The sequence below is a fragment of the Seriola lalandi genome, unplaced genomic scaffold (assembly GCF_002814215.2).
Source record: "Seriola lalandi dorsalis isolate HSWRI2012SDOR001 ecotype SW California unplaced genomic scaffold, Sedor1 jcf7180002054962, whole genome shotgun sequence".
Lineage (NCBI taxonomy): Eukaryota > Metazoa > Chordata > Actinopteri > Carangiformes > Carangidae > Seriola > Seriola lalandi.
The window spans coordinates 496048-519450 of NW_019525513.1; the positions used below are offsets into that span (position 1 = coordinate 496048).

The 23403-nt window shown below is 46.1% G+C and overlaps 1 protein-coding gene across 4 annotated transcripts in view; it reads left to right on the top strand.

Moving 5' to 3' along the window:
- Positions 1-23403, top strand: part of nbeal1 (neurobeachin-like 1) — a 44213-nt gene that overhangs the window by 18069 nt on the left and 2741 nt on the right. For 2 of the 4 annotated variants that reach the window (XM_087170833.1, XM_023395436.2), the window contains 43 exons: positions 2742-2825; positions 3194-3292; positions 3393-3964; positions 4094-4226; positions 4319-4438; positions 4575-4884; positions 5085-5170; positions 5344-5433; positions 5548-5725; positions 5822-5955; positions 7273-7432; positions 8098-8200; positions 8305-8464; positions 9613-9771; positions 9874-10033; positions 10883-10971; positions 11947-12552; positions 13651-13826; positions 13933-14221; positions 14322-14630; positions 14720-14869; positions 14962-15119; positions 15316-15440; positions 16583-16709; positions 16803-16951; positions 17052-17185; positions 17266-17367; positions 17775-17870; positions 17956-18080; positions 18201-18341; positions 18510-18640; positions 18777-18886; positions 19054-19171; positions 19494-19591; positions 19692-19808; positions 19906-19995; positions 20106-20215; positions 20302-20474; positions 20838-20932; positions 21045-21161; positions 21586-21747; positions 21839-21987; positions 22139-22274. In XM_087170833.1, the coding sequence (XP_087026959.1) occupies positions 2742-2825; positions 3194-3292; positions 3393-3964; positions 4094-4226; positions 4319-4438; positions 4575-4884; positions 5085-5170; positions 5344-5433; positions 5548-5725; positions 5822-5955; positions 7273-7432; positions 8098-8200; positions 8305-8464; positions 9613-9771; positions 9874-10033; positions 10883-10971; positions 11947-12552; positions 13651-13826; positions 13933-14221; positions 14322-14630; positions 14720-14869; positions 14962-15119; positions 15316-15440; positions 16583-16709; positions 16803-16951; positions 17052-17185; positions 17266-17367; positions 17775-17870; positions 17956-18080; positions 18201-18341; positions 18510-18640; positions 18777-18886; positions 19054-19171; positions 19494-19591; positions 19692-19808; positions 19906-19995; positions 20106-20215; positions 20302-20474; positions 20838-20932; positions 21045-21161; positions 21586-21747; positions 21839-21987; positions 22139-22274 (6930 nt within the window). Of the gene's footprint in view, positions 1-2741; positions 2826-3193; positions 3293-3392; positions 3965-4093; positions 4227-4318; positions 4439-4574; positions 4885-5084; positions 5171-5343; positions 5434-5547; positions 5726-5821; positions 5956-7272; positions 7433-8097; positions 8201-8304; positions 8465-9612; positions 9772-9873; positions 10034-10882; positions 10972-11946; positions 12553-13650; positions 13827-13932; positions 14222-14321; positions 14631-14719; positions 14870-14961; positions 15120-15315; positions 15441-16582; positions 16710-16802; positions 16952-17051; positions 17186-17265; positions 17368-17774; positions 17871-17955; positions 18081-18200; positions 18342-18509; positions 18641-18776; positions 18887-19053; positions 19172-19493; positions 19592-19691; positions 19809-19905; positions 19996-20105; positions 20216-20301; positions 20475-20837; positions 20933-21044; positions 21162-21585; positions 21748-21838; positions 21988-22138; positions 23399-23403 lie in introns of those variants that run through there. The other 2 variants (XM_087170831.1, XM_087170832.1) reach the window with 1 other exon arrangement.

The following is a 23403-nucleotide window of genomic DNA, read 5'->3' on the forward strand; positions in this document are numbered from 1 at the left end:
CCACCCCCTTTATCATCCATCTACCTGCCCCTCACCTTCACCTGCTGCTGCCAAGTCCCACCACCTTGACCTCAGCAGAGCCATGAGGCCTCTCCACAGCAAGACACTCACACTGCTTCGCCCCAGATAATTATGTGTAATTGGATCATGTTTTAATGGAGAAAAAACAATCCACTCGCTGAGTCGTCGGAGTGCTGGCACTCAACACAACTCACTGTTAGTCTTGCATGTAAAACTTGCATGTTAGATGGTGTATTTTTTTTTTTTAAGTATATTTTTGGGCTTTTTATGCCTTTAATGGACAGTAAAGTGGAGAGTGGCAGGAAATAGGGAGGCAGAGAGAGGGGGAATGACATGCAGCAAAAGGCCGTCCGGTGCGGGATTCGAACCGGGGCCAACTGCAGCGAGGACCTTTACACATGGGGCGCCTGCTTAGACCACTACGCTACATGACACCCCAGATGGTGTATTTTAAGGTGTATTTTGTTACAGTTTCCTGCTGTCAAAGGTCCCATATTTTACACTTCTGTGGACTGAGAGCTTTGATACTTTCACAGTATTAATATAGAACCCAGACCTGCTTTATAATCAAACAACACATGGGCATCTACCTTTAGACTATAAGGGACCTTTAAGCTAAGCTATCATGATGCTAGATCATACAAGTTCATTATACCAAGCACAACAAGTTAGTTAGTAGCTAGAGAGATGAGAGGAAACATGATTAACAGCTATCAAAGTTATTAATTATGTCTCTTTGTTTTTGTTCCGATACATCTCAGGACTGTCTTTCGTGTGGTGTAGTGTCAACTAGAGCTGGGACGATTATCCGACGTAATCGACATTGTCGATTATAAAAATTATTCGACGTGGAATTTTAGTGTCGACGCGTCGTGTAAAACCACAAAGGGTAAATGTTCATAGAACAAAACCGGAACTTTCTAATGGGACCGTTTATATCCATCGTCTTTGGTTTACCCGGATACAAGCGCGGCGCACGGACTGGGACAACGCGGTGACGTAATTGAAGTCATGTGACTACTTGAATGATTTGCGTCTGTGTAAATCTATTTGAACAACACGGCGGCGTCTACCAGCAGCACGACGGAGCATGCGGAGCAACACGCGGCAAAAAAAAGGTTCGCACGCGGTCCTCCAAAGTTTGGTAATACTTTAATCTTGACACCAACAGTGCGGTAGTGTGCAGAATCTGCAAAGTGCATCTTGGCATATCACTCTAGCACGACAGTCATGCACGAGCAAATAAAGAGGAAACACCTGGGCGCAGCGAGTCAAGATGGCAGCAAAACTTAATTGCAATAAAATTACTGTTAGGTTAATAAAAATAAAAAAAATCGTTAGATTAGTCGAATAATCGAAAAAATAATCGCTAGATTAATCGTTTGGGACAGCCCTAGTGTCAACCGTCAGTCAGAGCTCTTTCACTGAATCATCTCGTGCACAGAAAGGTCACCTGTTCCCCTCAGAGTAAACCAGCTTTCATTCTCCTCTTTGTACTTTTGGTTCTCTCAGAGCCACCTTTGTGGGGTATAATCCCTCCATTGATGTGGATTTTGTGAATGCAGGTGGAAAAACCTGCATGAAGACGACACACACACAGATGTACCTTTGTTGTTCCCGAGGTCACCTGTAGAAATCCAGGGTGGAGCAGCTGTTCGGTTAAAAATTAAACTTCTAAAACTAGATTCAATCCAAGGTGCTCAATGGTCTTGCTGTGGAGAGACCACTTTGCCTCTGTCAGATCTCATTTATGTTATTGCCATTTTCAGTTTCCTCACCCCCCACCCCACCCCAGCCCTCTTCACTCCCCTTCCTAACCTCCCCCACACATCGTCCTGGTTTTCTGCGGTAAACTGCGGGCTCCACTGGAATGCTATCACCTTGGCCTGGTGTGTTTTCTCACAGAGTTCAGTGTTTTGAGGTGATCTGGACTCAGTGACGATGATTTCAGTGTTTGATTTTTTTTTTTTTTTTTTTTTGCCACAGTCCCTGTCCAGCTGGTCCGAGACTCTCTGTAGGATCAACTCAGTCTATGGCTGCATGTTAATTAAATAAGGGGGTTTGGTGACCCAGAACGTTGTTGGTCACGAGCAGGACTGAGCTGGATGGAGATGTGTTTGTGTTTTATTTTTCATGGTTTGGCTTGTGTTTTATGGGTTGCATGCTTTCTGTGTGTGTGTGTCTGTGAGGAAAAACTGTGTGGTACTTCCTTGTGGTTGTTTGTGTGTTTGTGTGTGTGTGTGGAGGTGGGAGTTTTTTTGACCAAGCCCCTGAGCGCTTCCTGCTCCAGCCACATCTTCATGCTTTTTAAAAGGATTGTTTTGTTGTTGTTGTTTTTTTTTAACCTGGAGCAGAAAGACAACACTGTCCTTATCTTCACTTTAACATCTGCAGTACAAGCTTTGATGCCAGCTCCTACTGCAGTGACACACAGGGTTCTAACCATCATCAATGATTTTACTCACGTTTTCACACTAATTGAATCAAACTCCAAGGCATCTGCTTAAGTCTCTCTTTTATTCCTCCAAGTGATGCATGTTGTTTTCAGAAATAAGTTGATCCTTATCTTTTGAGTGTCACAAATCCTGTATATGAATGTGGCTTTAAATTGAATGCATGCTTTTGTTGCCCATAGAAATAACATTCATCCGGAATAAGAGGAGATTTGACTTGTGTCCTATCATCTGTTCCCAGTGACTGACCTGTATATTGTCTTTCAGGTGTTTCAAGGGCGACTAGACTCCCTTGCTGTAGCAACTATCAAAGCCCTGACAACAGTGATGCATAAATCACCAGCTGCAAAGGTAACAGGAACATTCATTTAATCACATATAGCCTCAAATCACAAATTAAGGCACGAATAAGTTTCTCCAGGTCAGCAGTGAAAGGAAATCGTTTGATTTTAGAGATAAACCTTATGTGCATAAAAATTGCATATTATTTTACCAACTGTATATCAAAGGTGAAGCAAGTAAGTGAGAATAATAGGGCCCAGATCGGAACAAATGAGTCCACGGACCCACATCTGATAAGATTTTGCCACAGGGTCCCCTAATCTGATACGATTTTTGCTTTAAAATGTTTTATTACTGAAAGTGTTTGAAACCCACGAACAAAATAGTCATACATTACAGTATACATTCATTGTGTTACTTTTTTCTTCTCCCTGCAGGAGGTTTTCAAGGAGAGGATCGGTTACAATCATCTGTATGAGGTGCTCATCTCCCTTGGCCAACCATCCCGACACCTCCTCAAAGAGCTGATGAACATGGTGAGAGAAAGATGTGGTGCCTGTTGACCTCGAAGGCCTTTCTACAACTGTGAATATTCCTTGTCTTTATCATTGTCCATGTGTTTCTATTTGTGTGCAGGCGGTGGAGGGTGAGCACACCTCAGTGGGGCTCCTGGGCATCAGTAATGTGGAGCCCTTGCTGCTGCTGGTCCAGTGGCTCCCGGAGCTGGACTCATCGGAGCTGCAGCTTTTCACGGCCGATTGGCTCCGCCGCCTCAGTTGCCTCAATCGCCAGACCCGTGCAACCTGCGTCAACGCCACCATGGTCATGCGAGCACTGTCTGCCCTGGAACGCCACCAGCGGCTACATCGAGCTTGCGCTGAGAGTCTACTGGGGCTGGTGGGTTCGCTGGGCTCCCAGTCCTTGAGTGCCAGAGAACTATTGGGGCTGCTGCGCCTCCTCAGGCCTCCAGAGTCCAGCCAAGCACACCCCTATGTAGGTCCCGCCTTGAGAGCCCTCCTGGCCATGGTACGCAAGCAGGGCCTGGAGAGTGCCATGCAGTACTTTGACCTGTCACCCAGCATGGCAGGCATCGTCGTTCCAACAGTGCAGCGCTGGCCGGGCTCCGCCTTCAGCTTCCTCGCCTGGTTGTCGCTGGACCAGGACCAGCTGGGCCCACCCAGCAAAGACAAGAGGAAACAGCTCTACAGGTGAGACGAAAGAGTTGTGAAGTGTTTCGTATATCAGCTAAACTAAACATGTTAAGTCTCCGAGATAATATGAATCGAAACGTTACAAACACCTTTTCAAACGGATTTCCTTTATTTCATCTCACACAGTTTTTTTACCCCGGGAGGGACGGGGTTCGAGGCCTTCATTAGCTCAGCGGGCGTGTTGGTGGTGGCTGTATGCACGAAGAAGGAGTATGTCACAGTCATGCTGCCCGACTACTGCTTCTGTGACTCTCTCTGGGTGAGTCCGACTCAATGACATCATTTATTGACATGTACTTACTGAACGGGCAGTGCCACTTCACTTCAGTGCTGTCTGAATTCTTCCTACAGCACAGCATCAGTGTGGTGCACGTACCAGGAAAGAGGCCGTTTGGACAGAGTCTCGTCTACATTTATGTTGATGGACAGCAGAAACTGTCTGCCCCGCTTAAGTATCCGACCATGACAGAGGTGAGACCTGCACTCGTCTAATGATTAATAAAGAAATAATCAACAACATGGACAAGCAGCCAGTGAGAAAGAGGAAAATAGTAGTTTATCTAGTGTTTGTTTATTGACTCAGTCTTGTTCTGTTCTCCTCCTACAGCCGTTCACGTCCTGCTGCATCGGCTCTGCAGGCCACCGCACCACAACTCCCCCGCCCTCCCAGATCCCAGACCCTCCCTTCTCCTCCGCCACCACACCCACCACTCGCTCCTCGCTGGGCGGCATCCTGTCACCGCAGACCTGGGGGGGATTGCTCGGGGGAAAGCCCGAGTCTGTGACTAAGCTCATCTCTGCAGGGACTCAGGACAGCGAGTGGGGAAGCCCCACGTCCCTGCAGGGCCAGCTCGGGAGCGTCATGGTGTTCCACGAGCCCCTGCAGCCCAATCACATAAAAGCCATCTGTAGTGCTGGTGAGCAGGAGGAGATGATGTGAGAGGAGGAAGAGGAGGAGAGTAGATTTAGAAATGAAAGACAAGTATAGTGGGATGAAGGAGGCGTTGTTTGTTAGAACAGATAAGCAGCAGCAGTGTGATCAGTGAATAAAGAAACACACCAGCGGTGTTGCTTCTTTCTCTCTCTTAAATTCTCACTCTCCTTTTTTTCTGCACAGGTCCAAACTGCATCTCTCCATTCAAAGCCCAGGAGTCAGAACTCGGCGACCTCTCAGCCAAACTGCTGCTGTACTACTCGCCCAAGGTGACTGGACCACAGCTGTCTAAGCAATCCCTTCTTAAATCCCTCAAATCAGCCATGTAGAGAGAGCAGCGACTGATTCTTGAGATCGTATCTGTCATATAAGTTTTATAAATTATATGATTAATGACTGATAAACTCATTTTTTTATCTAAACATGGTCCTTCTGTCGACAGGCTTGTAGGAACCCCATCTGTCTAGACCTGTCTCCGAACATGCTGCATGGACGCCTGACTGGGAACAAAGTGGTCAACTGGGACATCAAGGTAGGAGGAGCTCACGCTGTCACGTCACTGTCCTGTGCTCTCTGGAATATCCCAGTTCTTATTTCACGGATGCGTGTTCTGTTTTCCTATGTGTCGCTATGTTATCTGTGGCAGGATATGATCAACTGTGTGGGCGGCCTGCCGGTGCTGTTCCCTGTTCTGGAGCAGCTGACCCTGGTGACCCCCGATCAACACGCCGGTGATCCTGCAGCTGGGTCGGATTTCATCACCCCTGATGTGACCACACCGGCTGATGGAGACTGGGTCATTCTCCCATCCAACAGAGCGTCAGGTCTGTATTTCCTTTATTAATTATGAAACTGCTGCAGTGCGTTGATACGGTTAAGCAGCCTGCGGGAACAAACGTATTTTTGGTTTTCTGCTTCAGAGGCTCGTCTGGAGAAGAATCTGGTGGCCACCTTCCTCTTGGTGCTGAAGCATTTCCTGCAGAGGCATCCCATCAACCAGGAGACTCTGCTCCACTCGCATGGCGTCGGTACACTGGGAGCTCTGCTTCAGAAGGTCTCTGTTCGACCCCTAACTTTGCACATGAGTAATATAACCAGGCTGTCGGAGTGGAATCATGGGAACTGTGTACAGGAGGAGACTCTTGGAGACACATGTCCTAAAACAAAAGAGCGTGTTTTCACTTTATTTCCACTATTTCCTTTCTTTCTTTCTTTCTTTGGATCAGTTTGAAACAACAGTTTGAACAAAAATATGAAATATTTACAGTTTGAGATTGTTTACACCAGAAACACAACCCCCACACCTCTGCAAGTTGTTAATTAAAACAATGCAAGGTTCGTGTTTTGGTGAGGGCAGGACTTCCCTGATTATGTTAATCCTGTTTGAGTCTCGCTGATTAATTTCAGTTCAGCTTTAATTCTTTTTAGTTTTCCCTCTTCAGATGTGTGGTTTCCATTTTCCTGTCGTTATAACAGCGTAGGGATCTACAGGGATGTTTTACAGGCACTTATTTGGCCATTTCTACCAGCAGAGTGCATCTCACAAATTGCATTAAAGTCTCTACATAATATTAGTCCATGCAAATAGGACTTAAGCCTCTTCTGTTTTTCACCCTATTCAAGCTGGATTAGTTTGGTTCAGCAGCAGGGGAATGAAGAATTTCTGACTTCAATTTATTTTTGATAAAAGGGGCCACTTCTGCCCTTTATTACATTACTCATACTGTATGAGACTCACATGGTGGGAGGATTATGAATGTTGCTGGACCCTCCCCCGCTGACGTTAATTCACCTCAGAAAGCTTTTGTCCTCGTCTGTAGGTTTGTCTGTGTTTGTTCTGTGCGTCTGTGTTTGTCTTCTCCTTTGTCTCCGTCTCGTTCCCCTATTTACTCGTTCTTTAATTCTCAACTCTTTCTTTCTTTTCCTTTTCTTTCTTTTTGTTTGATCCATGTCCCACTGTAATTATTTGTTTATCGAGGGGTTGAAAATACCTTTGATTCAGCATTTACACCATGGGAAAGTAACAGCCTCCTCAGGGACCCAGACACTTTGCTGTTGCAAAGTAACCACACCCTGTAAATGGTAAAAGTCCAAATAAACCACTAATGTGTTTCCCCATTCCAACATGCTCCTTATCTGTTTGTGGGGAGAGTTAAGGGTGTCACATTACTTTATACTTGCTCCCTAACAAGCCTCATCATGGTTTATGGGACTATACATAATAAATACTTGTTTTATGTGTGATATTTTCATATCATCTTTGTTTTCTACTGTAATCTCTCCCCGCTTTGAGTTTCATCTATTTGCATGTGTGTCCCAGTAAATGTGCATATAATTGATCTTTTTCTTCGTTGTTTGTGTGTGTGTTTAGCTGCCGGCGGGTCACGTCGATGTCAGCGTGCTCGTTGCTATGCAGCTGCTGATCGAGCAGGTGACATATGAGAAGAACCAGGCGCTGCTGCAGCAGCTTCACACGCATCTACTGTTCAACTTCAACATCTGGAACAAAGGAGACTTCCCTCTGCGCATTGGTGAGATCGAAGTTTATGTAGCAAGCGATCATATTTTCATTAGCGAATGGGGGTGTAGCAACCAACAGCTAGAAGACTACAACAAACTACATAAAACATAAAATAAAACTGTGCATTTTAAGAGCAGTTGTACTAAATTTTGCAACACAGCTGTGTGTCAGCCTCCATCAGAGGTAGACCTCAGACCTGATGCTGGTCTGGATATGGATCTGACCAAACAGATCCTCCTCCAAATGCCTGAGCTAGTGTTAAAGCTGCTCACGGACCAATAATCGTCGGAACTGGTAATAAATATTTGACCACATCCCGCTGGTTTTATATTATTTTTCACACTGGCTGGTGTGATCGTAAAACAGGTGTGATTTTAAAAGATCTTAGATATCCAAAAACTTACCCGACAAAACTTTCATAATGTGGAAATGAACCATTTGCATTAACAGGTCGACTGAAGGGCACAGTGTGCACATTAGTGTCACCAAAGTCTCAGAAATAGGTAAAAGCAATTAAAGAGGAGTGAAACTATTATCCAAGTATCATTATATTTGTGTTGGTTTTGCTCCTTGTTGATTGTAGGTGTGTAGGTTGATTTGAGTTGGATGTGACACTGTACTGTGTGAAACATGACGTGAATCTGAGTTGTGCCTTTGCTTTTTCTTCTTGTGAAGGTCATATCCAGTACATGTCCACCGTCATCAAAGACAACAGGAAACAGTTCAGGAAAAAATATGGAGTTCAGTTTCTGTTGGACACCGTACGCCTTTATTATGGGTGAGACTCCATATCCCAAAGTTCATACATGTACGGTGTTTTGTATATTTTCACCAAACGTCATCATCATCATTGTCATCGTCGTTGTGTGTTGTGCTCTGCAGGAAGAGCAGTAATAAAGAGAGTGACCTGAGTGAGGATGACATCCGTACCATCCGGGCTTCTCTTTCTGGCCTCATCAAGTACTACATCAGCAAGGGCATGTCACAGGAAGAGATGCACAGCCTTCTGGGATATGTCGCTGCCATCGGAGACGAGGAACAGGTGAGGGGGGGTGGAGTCAGTTTTTTAATGATAATATCAATTAAAATTGTATTGAATCATTATTTTTCTGCACCTGCTTGCACTGTTGCACTCAATCATACAGTATCTTAATGAGACTGTCCCTCAACAAGAACCAGAACACACAGAGAGTCAAACATTCACCATGAACCAAAAGGTTAATTCATTTTCAGCCAGTCAGCAGTTTGAGAAATAGACTTTTAAGGCGTGCGGCACCGAAATCTCAGAAATCTGGAGTAGGTCAAGTTGTTATTAGAGTATATTTGTCAGATGACCTATATATTGTGAAACTGGTTGATGCCACTACTTCTGCCATTTGAGGATGTCACTGTTGAATGAGATGACCTCTCACTGCAGGAGTTTCTGTTTCCCTGTCACGCTCACTGCAGTGACACCTGTACAGGAAGTTGTACAGCGTATTTCCCGCCTGGCAGCTGTTCTGCCATCCTCTCTCTCTCTCTCTACATTATTTTTATACATTTTTCCCCCTCTGTAAGCAATATTCATCAGCTTTTGGCTGACGCACACCACTGCATTGCTTGGCTGTTTTCCTGTGTGACTCTTAAGCTCCATCACTGACGGTTTCACCGGCCTCGGTATCTGTGACCTATGTTGTGAAATCCATTCCCTCCTCTCGTCACACCTCCTCCCCACCTCTCTTCCTGTTTTTAGCCCCGTCTCGTTTTTCATTTTGTCTGACACTTTGCATATCCTCTTACACCGCAGCGCTATATGTGGGAGCTTACGTCAGCCTCTATGAACATATGGTCAATATAATCGCATGATCCTCATCCACTGCCGGGCATCTGCCACCTCTCCGATGCTGTATATCCATTCATCAAGCCAGACTGACTCTTCAAATGTCACACTCAATGAATCATGTTAAATCGTGACTGAAAAATTCACCTATCAAAACGTAACCTTTAATTAAACAGTTCATACATATGCCCACTTCACAGCTCCCATTTCTTTATGTTTTACATTCATGGTGAAGATGTGACTCTGTGCTGATTAATCACTACTACATAACGCACGATCAGAGCTTCTCCAGCAATGTAGGAATCTGTCAAAACAATCTACCTTAACTATGAAAAAGTAACTAATGTAGGTTGTTCCTGCGTGTGTTGCAGCTGTGTGGGCTGCTGGAGTTGTTGCTCAGCCTTCTTCAGAGCAGTCCGGCCAGGGACCAACTCTTCCTGCTCCTCTTCGAGCCCGGGGCGGCCGACTCCTGCTACGCTCTCCTGCTCAATAACAAACACTCAGACCGACTCAGAGAGCTCGTCTTCAAGGTGCGTTACAGCCAGCTACACCATGGGAAGCTCCAGTGTTTAATAATCATCATCTTGTTGTTCATGAGTAAAATATCCTTTTCCCCCTTCACCTCTGTGCAGCTCTTCGAGCGCATGTTGCGCTGCGACCGCGTCTATGAGAAGAATAAGCAGCGTCTGCGGCTGAGAGAGGCGGGTTACTCCAGCCTGTCGCTGCTCTTCTCTGAGCTGCACATCACTCAAACTCTGATCCGCTGCCTCCTCAACCAGGTCCTCCACACAGGTCAGTCTGTCTGGGCTGTTGCCATAAAGTATCATTACTCAGTCTGGCTCTTCCACTGTTTTCTCTCCTGCTACAATAAATCTCCTCTTCAGTTAAAGGTTTTCAGCCTCGGTTGAAGACTAGCTTTTAATCAATTAGCAGGTTTTTTTTATTTTTTTTTATCCCATCAATTAATTCTCTGCTGTCCACCAAGGCCAGTGCCATTAGGTGATTGCTTCTTGAATTAATGGGATCAATCACGAGTCCTCATGGAGCATTAAGCCAGAACTCATTATTTTTCCTTTTTATTTGCTATGTTTTTATTTAGCATTAAAAACAGCCTTTTACATTCAGTATGTTCTCCTCTAAGTCTTTAGAAGAAATCATAAAAAAATCATATTAATAATCTGTTAACATAATTAATGAGGGGCCTCCATATTTTCAAAAATATTTGCAGTTTAGCCTTTAATATGTAAGTTATCCATTATAATAGGAGGCTTGATAACATCCGTCTTATTCATTGAGTAGTGTTTGGTCTGTCACTGTTTTTCTATAACTGTGCAACATATCTTTTGGCCTAAAGCAAGCTGAGGTCTATAAATGCTTGTTCACTTTTACTATAATTATGTTTCTCCAGAAATAAACCCGACAGAAAACAGTTCAGGGTGCAGTACGATTTATTTTGAAGTAATTTTCTCAATTACAACTAGAACTGAAACCCTGAAAACTTGTGTCAGAGGCAGTGGAGAGAAAAGCACGGACGATAGCATTTGCACATGGAAACACCAATAAAGTGTGTGTGTGTGTGTGTGTGTGTGTGTGTGTGTGTGTGTGTGTGTGTGTGTGTGTGCATGCATCTAAAATCTACAGATCAAGTGGTGAACTACAAGGACCTGATGTCTCTGGTGCAGCTCACTCACCGGGCCGGACCCACTGTGCGCCTCATCGTCTGCAAGAGGGTGAGCGATCACCTGCAGATGCTTCGCTGTATTTATTATTCATACTGAAAAACAGCAGAGGCAGGAAAAGACTTTGAGGTTCAGCGATCAATTTGTGTTGTCAAAGGTTTTGTTGACGTTTCCCACTCACCCTCATATTTACAGACGCACACGTGGTCACTGGTAGTAACAGTGGTTTTAACCAGCAGCAACACCCAGCTTATGGGTAACTGGTGTGTCCGTTTACAGCCAAACAAACTCATGTTGTTTTAATAAAGAAGCCAGACTTTATCTGCCTTTTCCCATCATGCCATGGGCATGCAATCAGATAGAGGTTATCTGATTGCATGCTGCACACAAAGCACGTAGTTTATCCTCACAACAGGAGCGCATAGTACAAGGAGTTGTTACCGTAATGAGAGTGTGAGCAGCCGGTATCCTGCAGATCTTCATCCAGCACTACTACCACTCAGTTCCCTGTGTTTCCTGTGACTGTATCACAGTATGTGTTTCTCCAGTTGAATGCTTTTAATGTGAAGCAGCAGCTGCAGGAAATGCTGGGTTTGCATTGGCAGGAACTAAATACAGCTCTGGGAGCTCTGATATATAGATATATATCTGAATCCTGTGCAGGGATGGCGGATTCCGCTACTAATTAAAACCACTGTACAGAATGTGAATGCATTGAATTTAAAACACTTATGCCCGTTGCAGAAAAACTTTTGCAGATTCTCATTCAGGTTACTGATTTTCTTGACTATAACTGCTTTACTTATATCCTGTTGCAAAGGCCCAATAAATATAAGTTTCATGTCTTTAAGATTTAATACATTTCTAAGGTTTAAGTGTCTCAGCAGGTAACTGCGTTCGAAGTCAGGAACCAGTAATAATCAAAGTGAATTATTAGCAGTTAGAGTTTAGCTTTGAAGATGCTACATGATTCCATTGTCCCGCAGGTATCATTAAAGTTTAACACTCTTCCTCTTCTGTCTTTAGGTGTACCAGCTGCTACAGTCCCAACAGGATGCTGCGTTCCAGATCTCAAAGCAGCAGTGTTGGCAGGACACCCTCATGCGGCTGTACCTGCGGGGGGAAGGGTCCTTGCCGCTGCGGAGCGCCGACACCGTCAGCACCTGCAGCCTGGACCTGAGCCGGCCCGGTGGCGGCAACGTTAACCGCCTGGAGCTGCCGCTGGAGAGGCGGGCACGGGCAGGCAGCGCTGGCCGCCTGGACCGGCTGGAGGACGACCGGCTCAGCATCGGTGACACGCGCTCTGTGGACAGCCTGGAGAATGGCGACGTCATCTCGCTGCTGGACACGCCGTCCTCCTCTGCGTCCACCGAGCCACAACTCCACGTCAAGCCCTGGGTGGTGGGAAAATCAGGCGGGCTGACGCTGGACCTGTCCCACCTGCAGGCCTACGAAGGCGCAGAGAGCGGCAGCCAAACACCCGGGAGCATGCCCAGCACGCCGTCACCACTCGAGGCTTCAAAGCCTTTCCCAGGAAGCTCCGGAGATCGAGATGCAACTTCCTCCCTGACTGAAGACAGCTTCCTCTTCAGTGACAACATCTCACTGGGGGAATCCTTCAACAATGCTGAGGTGAGATGAGGGATCACATGGATTTGGACTTTTGAACAGATCAGACTCGTTTCATCTCGCTGAGATAACTGGAGAGGAAGGCCGGGTTAGGGAGAGAGTTTTGTCCTCACAACGTTGTTTACAGTCATAGTTTATTAAAGGACAAGGTTAGCAATATTCTGTGTTTTATTATTGTCGATAAATAGTAATAATTAGTCTTTCTCTCAATACTTGATGTTATTCCTTCCCTGTCTCCTGCCTAAGGGTGAATCTTAAATATAAATTATGAAATACTTTGTTTTTACATGGTGTACTTGTTTTACACAGTAGTTTTAACCAACGTTACGCAGACAGGAGTAAATGGTGCATTTGTTGGGGACTATTTTCAGCTGCACATTTGGTGCTGTACTCAGTATTAGCAGCAGGACGTTATCACCGGGATCACCTCAAAATAAACTACAGTGTGTGCTCATCGTAACAAAGGAACATGTCATCCAGTGACTCAGTGATGTATTTTGATTAGTTTTTTTTTCTTGGTTGGGAAAGGAGTTTCAGAAGAGTAATATCACCTACAGTAAGTCCTAAAATAGTTTCCCCCGAGCAGTGAGCAGGTGATAAGAAAACGAGGATGTCTTTAACAGCAAGAGCCTGTGACTCAGTGAGTGAAATGTCACTGCCATCTCAGGGAGCTGAGCTCTGACTTTCATCTAATGCGCTCTCTTCATCACTGGAGGGCAGAGGTTGAAGATAGACAACCTGTCTCCTCCTGCAGCAGGAAGCTGTCACTTACAGGATTCGTTTTTAAAGGAATTTGTCGGTGTGTGGATGTCCCATCATCCATGAAACAGCAGATTATCTTAAAAGACACATTAAAGGGGGATCGTACTGAAACTCCGACTGTCACCCAGCTCCGAGGAGCACGACAAATAAGTCAGACATTAGATAACTGTAGGATTGGCCTTTTTATATTGTCATCTTCTTATTAATGTTTTGTTTTTCTTTCCAGCATCCTGTTACCCATCATTGCACTTATGCACCAGAGGAATCAATAAAGTTTAATTTAATTTAATCTATTCTAATGATGGCTTTTCTGTCTCTCTGGTGTGTGTCACCCCCTAGCGGGCGGAGGAGGAGCTGTGCGGGATGCTGCTGGAGATAGTGCTGTGTGTGATGTGGCGAGGCGTCGAAGGTTCGGATGATTCGGCGTGGCTGGAGCGCGGCCAGGTCTTCTCAGCTCTCACCAAACTGGGAACCGCCAACGAGCTGCTGCTTCCTGTCGACCAAATCAAACTGAGGTCAGGATTCAGTCAGCGATGGATGTGATCGAGGCCGGACGCTTCCGGAGACGATCTCGCCCAACCGTATCTAATGCGCTATCTGTGTGTTCTCTCTTTTCTCTAGTCTAATGGAGCGTATGTTGGAATGGGCGGTGAGCGATAACCGCGAGGCGTCGGCCGCCACGTTGCCCCAACACACGGAGAACGCAGTGCGGTTGCTTCACATGGTACAAGACTTCCTGCAGGCGGAGGGTCTGGTCAATCCAGCGCTGTGGACGGAGAAGGTGCTGGAGGAGACTGTGACGCTGATGGACAGCCTCATGGTGTGGTACTCTGCTGGCACCCAGTGGTTCCAGCTCTCCCAGGTCGGACTCAGACTGCTGCTGGGCTTCATGGCGCAGGAGGATCCTGAGGTGAACTGAACTCCATTTCATCCGTTTTCAATATTTCTCAATGTGTATTTCTTGTGGCTTTTTCTGTGAAACGCAAAATAATAACTTACCTGTGTTTCAGGTGTGTGCCATGGCCACTGCCAAGCTCAACGGCATCCTGCAGACCAAGGAGGTGTCCAGCCAGGACGAGGCCTGCTACCTGCTCGGGAAGGTGGAGGGCATCCTGCGACGCTCCATGCAGGAGCAAACGGAGGAGACCTACTCTTTCCTGGTTCCTCTGCTGCGAACGCTGCTCTCCAAAGTCCACCGCCTCCTCTACATGGAGCTGCACCTGCCCCAGCTCCCGGACACCAACGGCAGCCCGTCCTTCTTCGAGGACTTCCAGATGTACTGCAAGTCACCTGAGTGGCGCGTCTACCTCGACAAATACGTACGAGATTGAGATTTACAGTTACTGTTGTTGTGTTAGATTATAGCGAATCAGAATTTTAATAAATATGTAATGTCGTTTTTCCGCAGATTATTCCGTATATGAAGCAGTATGAAATCGAAACATTCAGCCAAGGTCATGAGACCATGGCTCTGTACTGGAAGGAGTGCTATGAGGCCTTCATGGTCAACCTGCATAAGAGAGAGAGGGAGAGGGGCGAGAGCAAGATCCGCTTCCAGGTGAGTTGGATCAGTAATAAACGGATAAGGATTGAACATGGCTCCTGTGTGACGTTCTCTCCCTTGAACTCCTCTGTTCTCTTGTCCTTCAGGAGCAGTTTGTGGAGCCCTTTTCACGCCGAGGCCGTCAGGAGAACCTACGCTACAACAGCATGCTGAAGCAGCAGCACAGCCAGAACAGCGCCACCCTCAGGCAGTGGAAGGCAGCACGGCGGGGTCTGGTGTGTGAGAGAGGGCCGTGGGCTGACAGGTATTAACTGCGTGTCTGGTATTTTTCTACAGTAGTGACAGGGACAGGAGTTTGTGTCGACTTTGATATTTACTCACTTCGAACATTTTTAGCAGCAGTGGTAGAAAAACAAAAACAAACAGGAAGAACTTAGTGTGTATAAATATAATTTGTATAAATTTTACATACAGGCATGTTTTGTGATTATCTCTAACAGGCAGCAGGATGAGATGCACTGGAGGGTTTCCAGTGCTGAGAACTACTCCCGCATGAGGTTGAAGTTGGTCCGTAATTACAACTACGACCCTCACAGGGAGGCCAGCGCCCTGAGAGACAACCTAGGTGAGACAGCGCCGCTTCTGTACAGGCTCCGGGCGACACTGACTCTTGGTGTTTGTGAGTTTTGGACTGAAACGGTTTCGTACAAATTTAATCTTTTAAAACTACGCTTCACAACTTGGCCCATCGATGGCTGTCTTGCAGCAGAAAGCGACCTACTCCACTGATATATCATCAGGATAAGTGTGTGTACAGTGTATCTCGAGCACACTCATCCAGCCTGCCCTTGATAAAACAGATTAAAATGGACTGACCTTGAAAATCCTCTTTAAGCTGAACTTGTGTCCTGCCCCTCCACGAGGAGGACGATCCACTCTGCTCCATATATTCTTCCTTATTAAGTTGTATGAGTCTTTATTTCATTTATCTTTTTTTATTTAATAATATTGCAAATACAGTTTGATGCAGGTTTAAGTCAAAAACAGACTCCTACACTTTTCAGTTCTATCTAAATATTGTGTTTCTGTTTAGTTTCACATTTCATGATTTTCTGTGAAACGTTTCCACTTGGTCGTGATTACCGGCTTTAAAAGAAGCTTCTGAGTTCGCTACGTCTCAAGAAGTGTAGGATTTCTCATGTGCGCACTTTGCTGGGTTCATAAATTTTTAATTTATAGCAAACAAACAGGAGCCAGCGGCAGTTCCGCAAGTGCTGAAATGACCCAGCTGAAAGGTGCCAGATTCAATATAAGTTAATAAAAGTGACCCATTACACTGGCCAGGAACTTTGTGAAATGATAGCAATGAAATAGTTTCGTAACAAACAAACAACTGAAACTCTGAGCCTGATGTCCGGCGCAGCAGCAGAACAAAAGGAAGAAAATCAGTATCTGCATTTTCTTTTCATTCCAGAGGCTTTTGACAGGGAATAATCAGCTTGTAGTGACTTGTAGTTAAAAATATAATCCAGATAAGTGATGTGAGAGAACAGGTTTTAAAAACGTGCAACTCTTCTGTTTATGAAACAAAAACACTGACCTGAGCTGACAGGAAATGCAGGGTGTTATGTTCCCGGCAGATGTTTATCTAGTTTGTCGTGCCAAGAAGTTAATTTACAGCACTGCCGTGTGAAATTAACCTCTGCATCTCTCCGGATGGCCTCCTTTCAGTTTTTAATTCCCACCTGTCTCTCCCGCTGCGTTCAGGTGTCCATCAGCAGCGTGTGAACCCGGAGTCTCTGCTGCTGGAGGCCGTGAAGCAGGTCAAAGTCAGCGACCTGGAAGATGACATCCTGGAGCTGCCGGAGGACGACCCCGCTGCTGCCAGCAACCAGTCAGTCACTAGATACGGTTCACATAACAGACGCTGAGCTGAGAATTATTGAGATGTCTTGTAACGGCCCACTTCCCTCTCCGTGTCCTGCAGGGTTGAAGCAGAGGAGGCCGGCCAGAAGGAGAAGCTGGTGCTGTGGGAGGACTGTGAGCTGGTGACGGTGGTGGACGTGGTGCCCGGCCGCCTGGAGCTCACCACCCAGCACATTTACTTCTACGACAGCAGCCAGGAGAAAGAGGAAGGTGAGGAGACGGTCGGAGAGGTGGATGAGACGATATGGGGGGAAAAAAGAAAACATCATTAAACTTTTACTTACACTAACTGTCTGCTTGATTCCTGAAGGAGTGGGCCACGACTTCAAGTGGCCCCTCTCTCAGATCCGAGAGGTCCACCTGCGACGATATAACCTGCGTCGCTCTGCTCTGGAGATCTTCCTCATCGACCAGACAAACTACTTCCTCAACTTCAAGAAAGAGGTGATGAGCCACAAGCAAAACTCGATAATGTTACCACACGTAAACAAGTATTACAACATCCTTATTTCTTCTCTAAACAGGCGAGGAACAAAGTCTACAGCCGCATGTTGCTGCTGCGATCGCTCAGCCTCTATGGAACCCGCTCGCCACAGGAGCTGCTCAAAGCCTCTGGACTCACGCAGGTCAGGACACAGGGATGTCGCTATCAGTTACAGATATCAAACAGTAATAAATAATAAAGGTTAAAGGTTTGTTCCATCCAGAAATACCTTTTTTTAGTTTAGAAAGTTTGGAAATCCAGACAGTGTGCCATTTTTCTAATGATGGAATAATTTCTTTTGAACTGCTTCAAATTCAATATGGCCTCCCAGACTCTTGTGTTAAGGTATATACACAGACTGCATCTATTATAAATAAGAGCTGTAGTAACCAGAGGAGTGATTTGTTTATGAATTAAAGTGGAAAAGAACTTGTGGTTTGAACAGTTTCTACACCAGCAGCTGTTTTTATTTTTTCTGAAAGATCTTGGAACATGAACTAATGACTTCCTCTCTCTCTCTCTCTCTCTTTTCGTCTCGCCGTCACACAGAAATGGGTGAACCGGGAGATCTCCAACTTTGATTACTTGATGCAGCTCAACACGATTGCAGGCAGAACGTACAACAACCTGGCTCAGTACCCAGTGGTATGTTCCTCACTGAACACTGTACTGTTGAGCTGTGGCGCCGGGTGAACGTGAATGTTTGATTCTGTCGTGCGTTTGTTTCCAGTTTCCCTGGATTCTAGCGGACTACACTTCAGAGGAGCTGGACCTGTCTGATCCTCGGGTGTTCAGGGACCTGTCAAAGCCTGTGGCCGTGCTCAATGAACGCAACGCCAAGGCAGTTAGAGAGAAGTATGTTTCACCCGCCTGTATTTCACTTCTTCTGTTGAATCCTCGTCCGAAACATCTGTGAATAATAAAATGTGTCAGCAGCTGCTCAATAAGCAGCAATAACTTATATGTGTCCATCAGGTATGAAAGCTTCGAGGACCCAACAGGCACCATTGACAGGTTCCATTATGGCACCCACTACTCCAACGCTGCTGGGGTGATGCACTACCTGATCAGAGTGGAGCCCTTCACCTCCCTGCACATCCAGCTGCAGAGCGGACGGTAAGGAGGCGAGACCACCAGGCCGTCAGCAGCTCCTCCTCCTCCTCCTCCTCCTCTCATTTATCTGCTCTGATCATATCATTCACATGAGGAAGTTTGAGATGTAGAAATGTATGTGCCTGCATGCAGCTGCCGCCTCCAGCGTTCATTATATTATCTTTGGCTCAGGTTCGACTGCGCTGACCGCCAGTTCCACTCCATCCCAGCGACATGGCAGACGCTCATGGACAACCCCAACGACGTCAAGGAGCTCATCCCAGAGTTCTTCTACTTCCCAGAATTCCTAGAGAACCAGAATGGTGAGGTTCAAATCAAATCCTTTTCAAATGAATTACCAAAAATGTAGGATGATCATAAATATATTATGAATTCATTTCTTTTACCTTGTTTCTCTCTGTCTGTTTCCTCGCCGCTTTTGTTCCCGCTGTCCCCCAGGCTTCGATCTGGGTCGCCTGCAGATCTCTAAAGAAAGGGTGAACGATGTTGTTCTGCCCAAATGGGCCAAGTCCCCGGAGGACTTCATCTACAAGCACCGCAAAGCCCTGGTGAGATGACAGCGCAGCTTAGGGATCGTTACCTGTAACCATTCATTAAATGATTAAAAGCTCACACTCTCGCATTTGCTTGTAGTAGATAATGCCTTTGTATTATGTAGGTTTTCGGGTTACAACCTCAGTGTGTGTGTGTGTGTGTGTGTGTGTTTTTCTAACAGGAGTCAGAGTATGTATCAGCGCACCTTCATGAGTGGATCGATCTGATCTTTGGTTACAAGCAGAAAGGCCCAGCAGCGGTGGAGGCCCTGAACGTCTTCTACTACTGCACATACGAGGGTAAAGCGTCCACAGCAGCTCTCATCCTCATCATGTGACATCACGGTTTTATTTTTTCCCCGACCCTCCCCTCAATATTCCTGTCATATGCAGACGTGTGTGTGTGTGCAAACACTTATTTACTTGGCATTATTAAAATACACAAACTGTGACAGTGACATGTTGCGGTTTCTTTTCTAAAGGAGGATGATTGATTGCAAAAGTGTTTTTACTTCTACTGTAATTCTAGAGAAAAGTGCTTGTTGAGACATGGAAGTGCAAACATTGCACAGGTGAAACCGCTGCCTTTGTGAATTGTAACCGTGGTGCTGTGGTGCTGCAGGTGCGGTGGACCTGGACGCCATCACTGATGAGAAGGAGCGGAAAGCCCTGGAGGGCATGATCAGCAACTTTGGACAGACGCCCTGCCAGTTACTCAAGGTGCAGCCACTAAAGACACATGGTGTTATTTTAACTTTGGCACAAATAAACAACAGCTGCTGTTACTTCAGGTAATGAAGCTCTCTGTGTGTTTATGTAGGAGCCCCATCCAGTGCGTCTGTCTCAGGAGGAAGTGGAGAAGAGGAAAGTTCAGCTGGACTCGTGTCCTCTCAGCATGTTCGAACACCTCAGTGACCTCAAGTCCTTCTTCGTGGAGGTTCGATCTCTCCGCTGCTCGTTTGCTCTTCTCTTACTTTTCATAATTTATCAGAAGCTGGTAAAATAAAAACAAAACATGTGCATTCCTGTTGCAGGGCATCAGTGACAACGTGCCGCTGGTTAAAGCTGTGGTGCCAAAGAATCAGTCCCATTCCTTCATCACCCAAGGGAGCCCTGACACTATGGTGAGCCTTGATGCTAATCATAATAATAATTATTATAATAAAGGCTGTTTCATATATTTTCTACTACTAAATTAAATCAGTGTTAGACAATCATGGTATTTTGTCTCCAGGTGACAGTGAGTCAGAACTGCCTGGTTGGGACCCATGGGTGGCTGCCTTACAACAAGAATATCTCCAACTACTTCACTTTCATCAAGGATCCCACAGTGTCCAACACCAAGTGAGAACATGCACAGCACATGTACAGGAAATACCTCTGTGGTGCAGCATCAAAGATCTTTCTAAACTCTCCCCGTCTTCTCCCAGGACGCATCGTTTTCTGTCGGGGCCCTTCGCCCCCGGTGTAGAGGTGACGGCGGGGCTGTTTGTGGTCTCCCACGACGGCAAGTTGCTCTTCAGCGGTGGCCACTGGGACAACAGCCTCCGGGTCACCTCCCTGGTGAAGGGCAAGACTGTGGGACAGCACATCCGACACATGGGTAAAGAAATCTTGACCCGTGTCACATCTAAAAACAGCAAGTTCATATTATTTAACTGAATAAGTGCCTGTAAGCTCCAGCAGGTGATGTATTTAATATACTGTAGGTCTCTGGTCAAAGTAATTAGCCCTTCCTCCCACTGTTTTTGACCTGAAAGGTAAAGACACAGGCGTGTGAGCAGCAGGCGGCAGCTAGATTCAGTTTTGAAATAAGTGCGAGCACAAGGGCGACGGGACGACGCTGTGGTTGTACGTGAAGCAGATTGTGATGTGTTTGTGTTCAAACTGAGACTTTACATTGGCTGAAAAAGAAAAAGAAGTAAAGTTCTGTATTAATCAGTGTTTTTGTTCATCTCTCCTCCAGACATTGTGACCTGTTTGTCAACAGACCACTGCGGCATCCACCTGATCTCCGGCTCCAGAGACACAACCTGCATGGTGTGGCAGGTTCTGCAGCAGGTGAGGACGCAGCGGGTTTAACCTGCAGCCAATGAAACATGATGAAATGCATCATTGACTCTCTAGAGAGAGATCAGCTCGGTCTGACGTCTAATCATGCCGTTACCTGCAGGGCGGAGCTCCTATGGGTCTCCATCCCAAACCAGTTCAGGTGTTGTATGGACACACGGACGAGGTGGTCAGTGTCAGTATCAGCACTGAGCTGGACATGGCTGTGTCGGGATCACGGGTGAGAGCACCGCACACGCTGTTCATCTCCTGCCCTGTCTCTTCTCTAAAATATAAATTATAATCCTGAGAGTTAAACAATGATGTTACCATGTTGTAGATTGAATAGTGTGTGGTATGTAGTCAATCACATGCTGAGTTAATGAGCTGGAAAATAAGGTTTAAAGGCTGAAAGTCAGTGGCCTGGATGTGTGTAATTCTCGGGTCTTTGAAGGCAGAGAGATGTGTGAAGGGTTTTAAACAGAGACTCAATTAATTTTATTAAAAACTTTTCTTTATTTCTAAAACTGGACATGGTTTAAACCAAAAGTTCCAACATAAAAAAATGAGTGTTGTCAAAAGGGAAGTTTATTTATCGGTAAGATATTGATGAATGAAACTCTGTGTGTGATGGTAAGTATTTGCTGCCGCTCTCTGTGCTGCAGGACGGGACAGTGATCATCCACACGGTGCGTCGGGGTCAGTACATGCGTTGCTTACGACCGCCATGTGACAGCTCCCTGCCGCTGTCCATCCTCCACCTGGCTGTGTCCTGGGAGGGTCACCTGCTGGTCCACACCTGCGTCGAGGGCAAAGCAACACTCAAGGTGCGTGCACTGTTTTCTTCCACACAAGAAAACTGTGAAAGTGTAGGATAGAGCAGGTTAAGATTAACTCTTTTTTTCCCTCTTCCTCCAGGATAAAAACGCCCTTCATCTTTACTCCGTAAATGGAAAGCACCTGGGCAGTGAGCCTCTGAAGGAGCAGGTGACCGATATGTGTGTTTCAGGGGAGTATGTGGTCATCGGCAGCGAGCAGGGATACCTGTCCATCCGTGACCTCTACAGGTAAACTCCCAAAACATTATGTTTGTGCAGGAGCAAACAGATTTCGTCATCAGACCTATGTTCACTTTGGCAACTGTCCAGATTGTGGTCTAACCCCAGTCTGAACGTAGACACTGTAGACATTAACCCGTACTTTGTTCCTCCGGCTCAGTCTGTCTCTGTGTGCGGAGCCCATGGCGATGCGGGTGCCGGTGCGGTGCGTCTCCGTCACCAAGGAGCAGAGCCACGTCCTGGTCGGCCTGGAGGACGGCAAGCTGATCATCGTGGGCGTGGGCAAGCCGGCGGAGGTAAAGAACTCGCTGAGGAACTACATCGCTCAGAGCCTGGAGGGATCGCCGCTCATGGCCTCCCCCCTGCTGGCCCCGCTTCGAGCTCGCTCGCCAACCCGCCTGCTGCACCAGCGCGACCAGCTGGTGTTCAGCCCCACTGCCCGCTCCCACAAACCCTAGCAGCCCTAGGTCCTAGTTCCTCTCTGCTTGCATTGCTGTAGAACACACACACACACACACACACACACACACACACACACACACACACACATGGATAAAGCTGCTGCACATATCACCCATGTTGCAATGCTCGGCCTCAATGCCCTCAAAGACCTTTTACCCCACAATCACCTCTCCTTCTCAGGGATGGTTGTCACCCACACTCATTTGACCTCCCCACACACACACACACACACACACACTCACACACACACTCACACACTCACTTACATCTGAGCCACACAGATTTAACACATTCCTTCAGCACACAGCTGATCAGACACAAACCACAACTGTGATATGAAAAGAACTTGTTGTGTTTACCTCATTATGTTTTATGTTTTTCTTTTTTATATTTGGCATCTGTGCAATATCTGACTTGATTTGGCCATTGACCTGGGATAACCTCCCTCCCATGCTGTTTACCTGAAGTGTCATTATGTTAGGTGTTTGAGTGTGCTCTACAAACTATAACAAATATGCTGTGAAACAAACTTAACACTAATTAACGCTTCTGCAAACTCAAGCCATATGAAGAGTGTAGCCACGATCTAATAATGCAAAACAAATAATCCTGCGCCAAGATAGACTCTAATGTTTGATAATGTAAATAGTGTGGTGGTGTAGATGTAGGACCTTTCGCACAGGAACTCCCCCTCTCAATAGTTTGATCCGAATCATCGCACCTCTTCATCTTTCCCGCTCAAATTGACTCACACTGACGTGAATCAAGCTTTGATTTTTTTTTTTGTTCTTTACTGCCTCACAAGTCAATCAAGCTCCAATGAACTAATCAATCACTCATGAATCATATCCCTCCTCCTTCCCCCTCTCCTTTTTGTTTCCTTTGACTTCACGCTTTTCTTTCCCCCTCCTCTTCCTCCTCCTCCTCCTTCTCCTCCTCTTCCTCTTCCTCCAACTCTTCTCA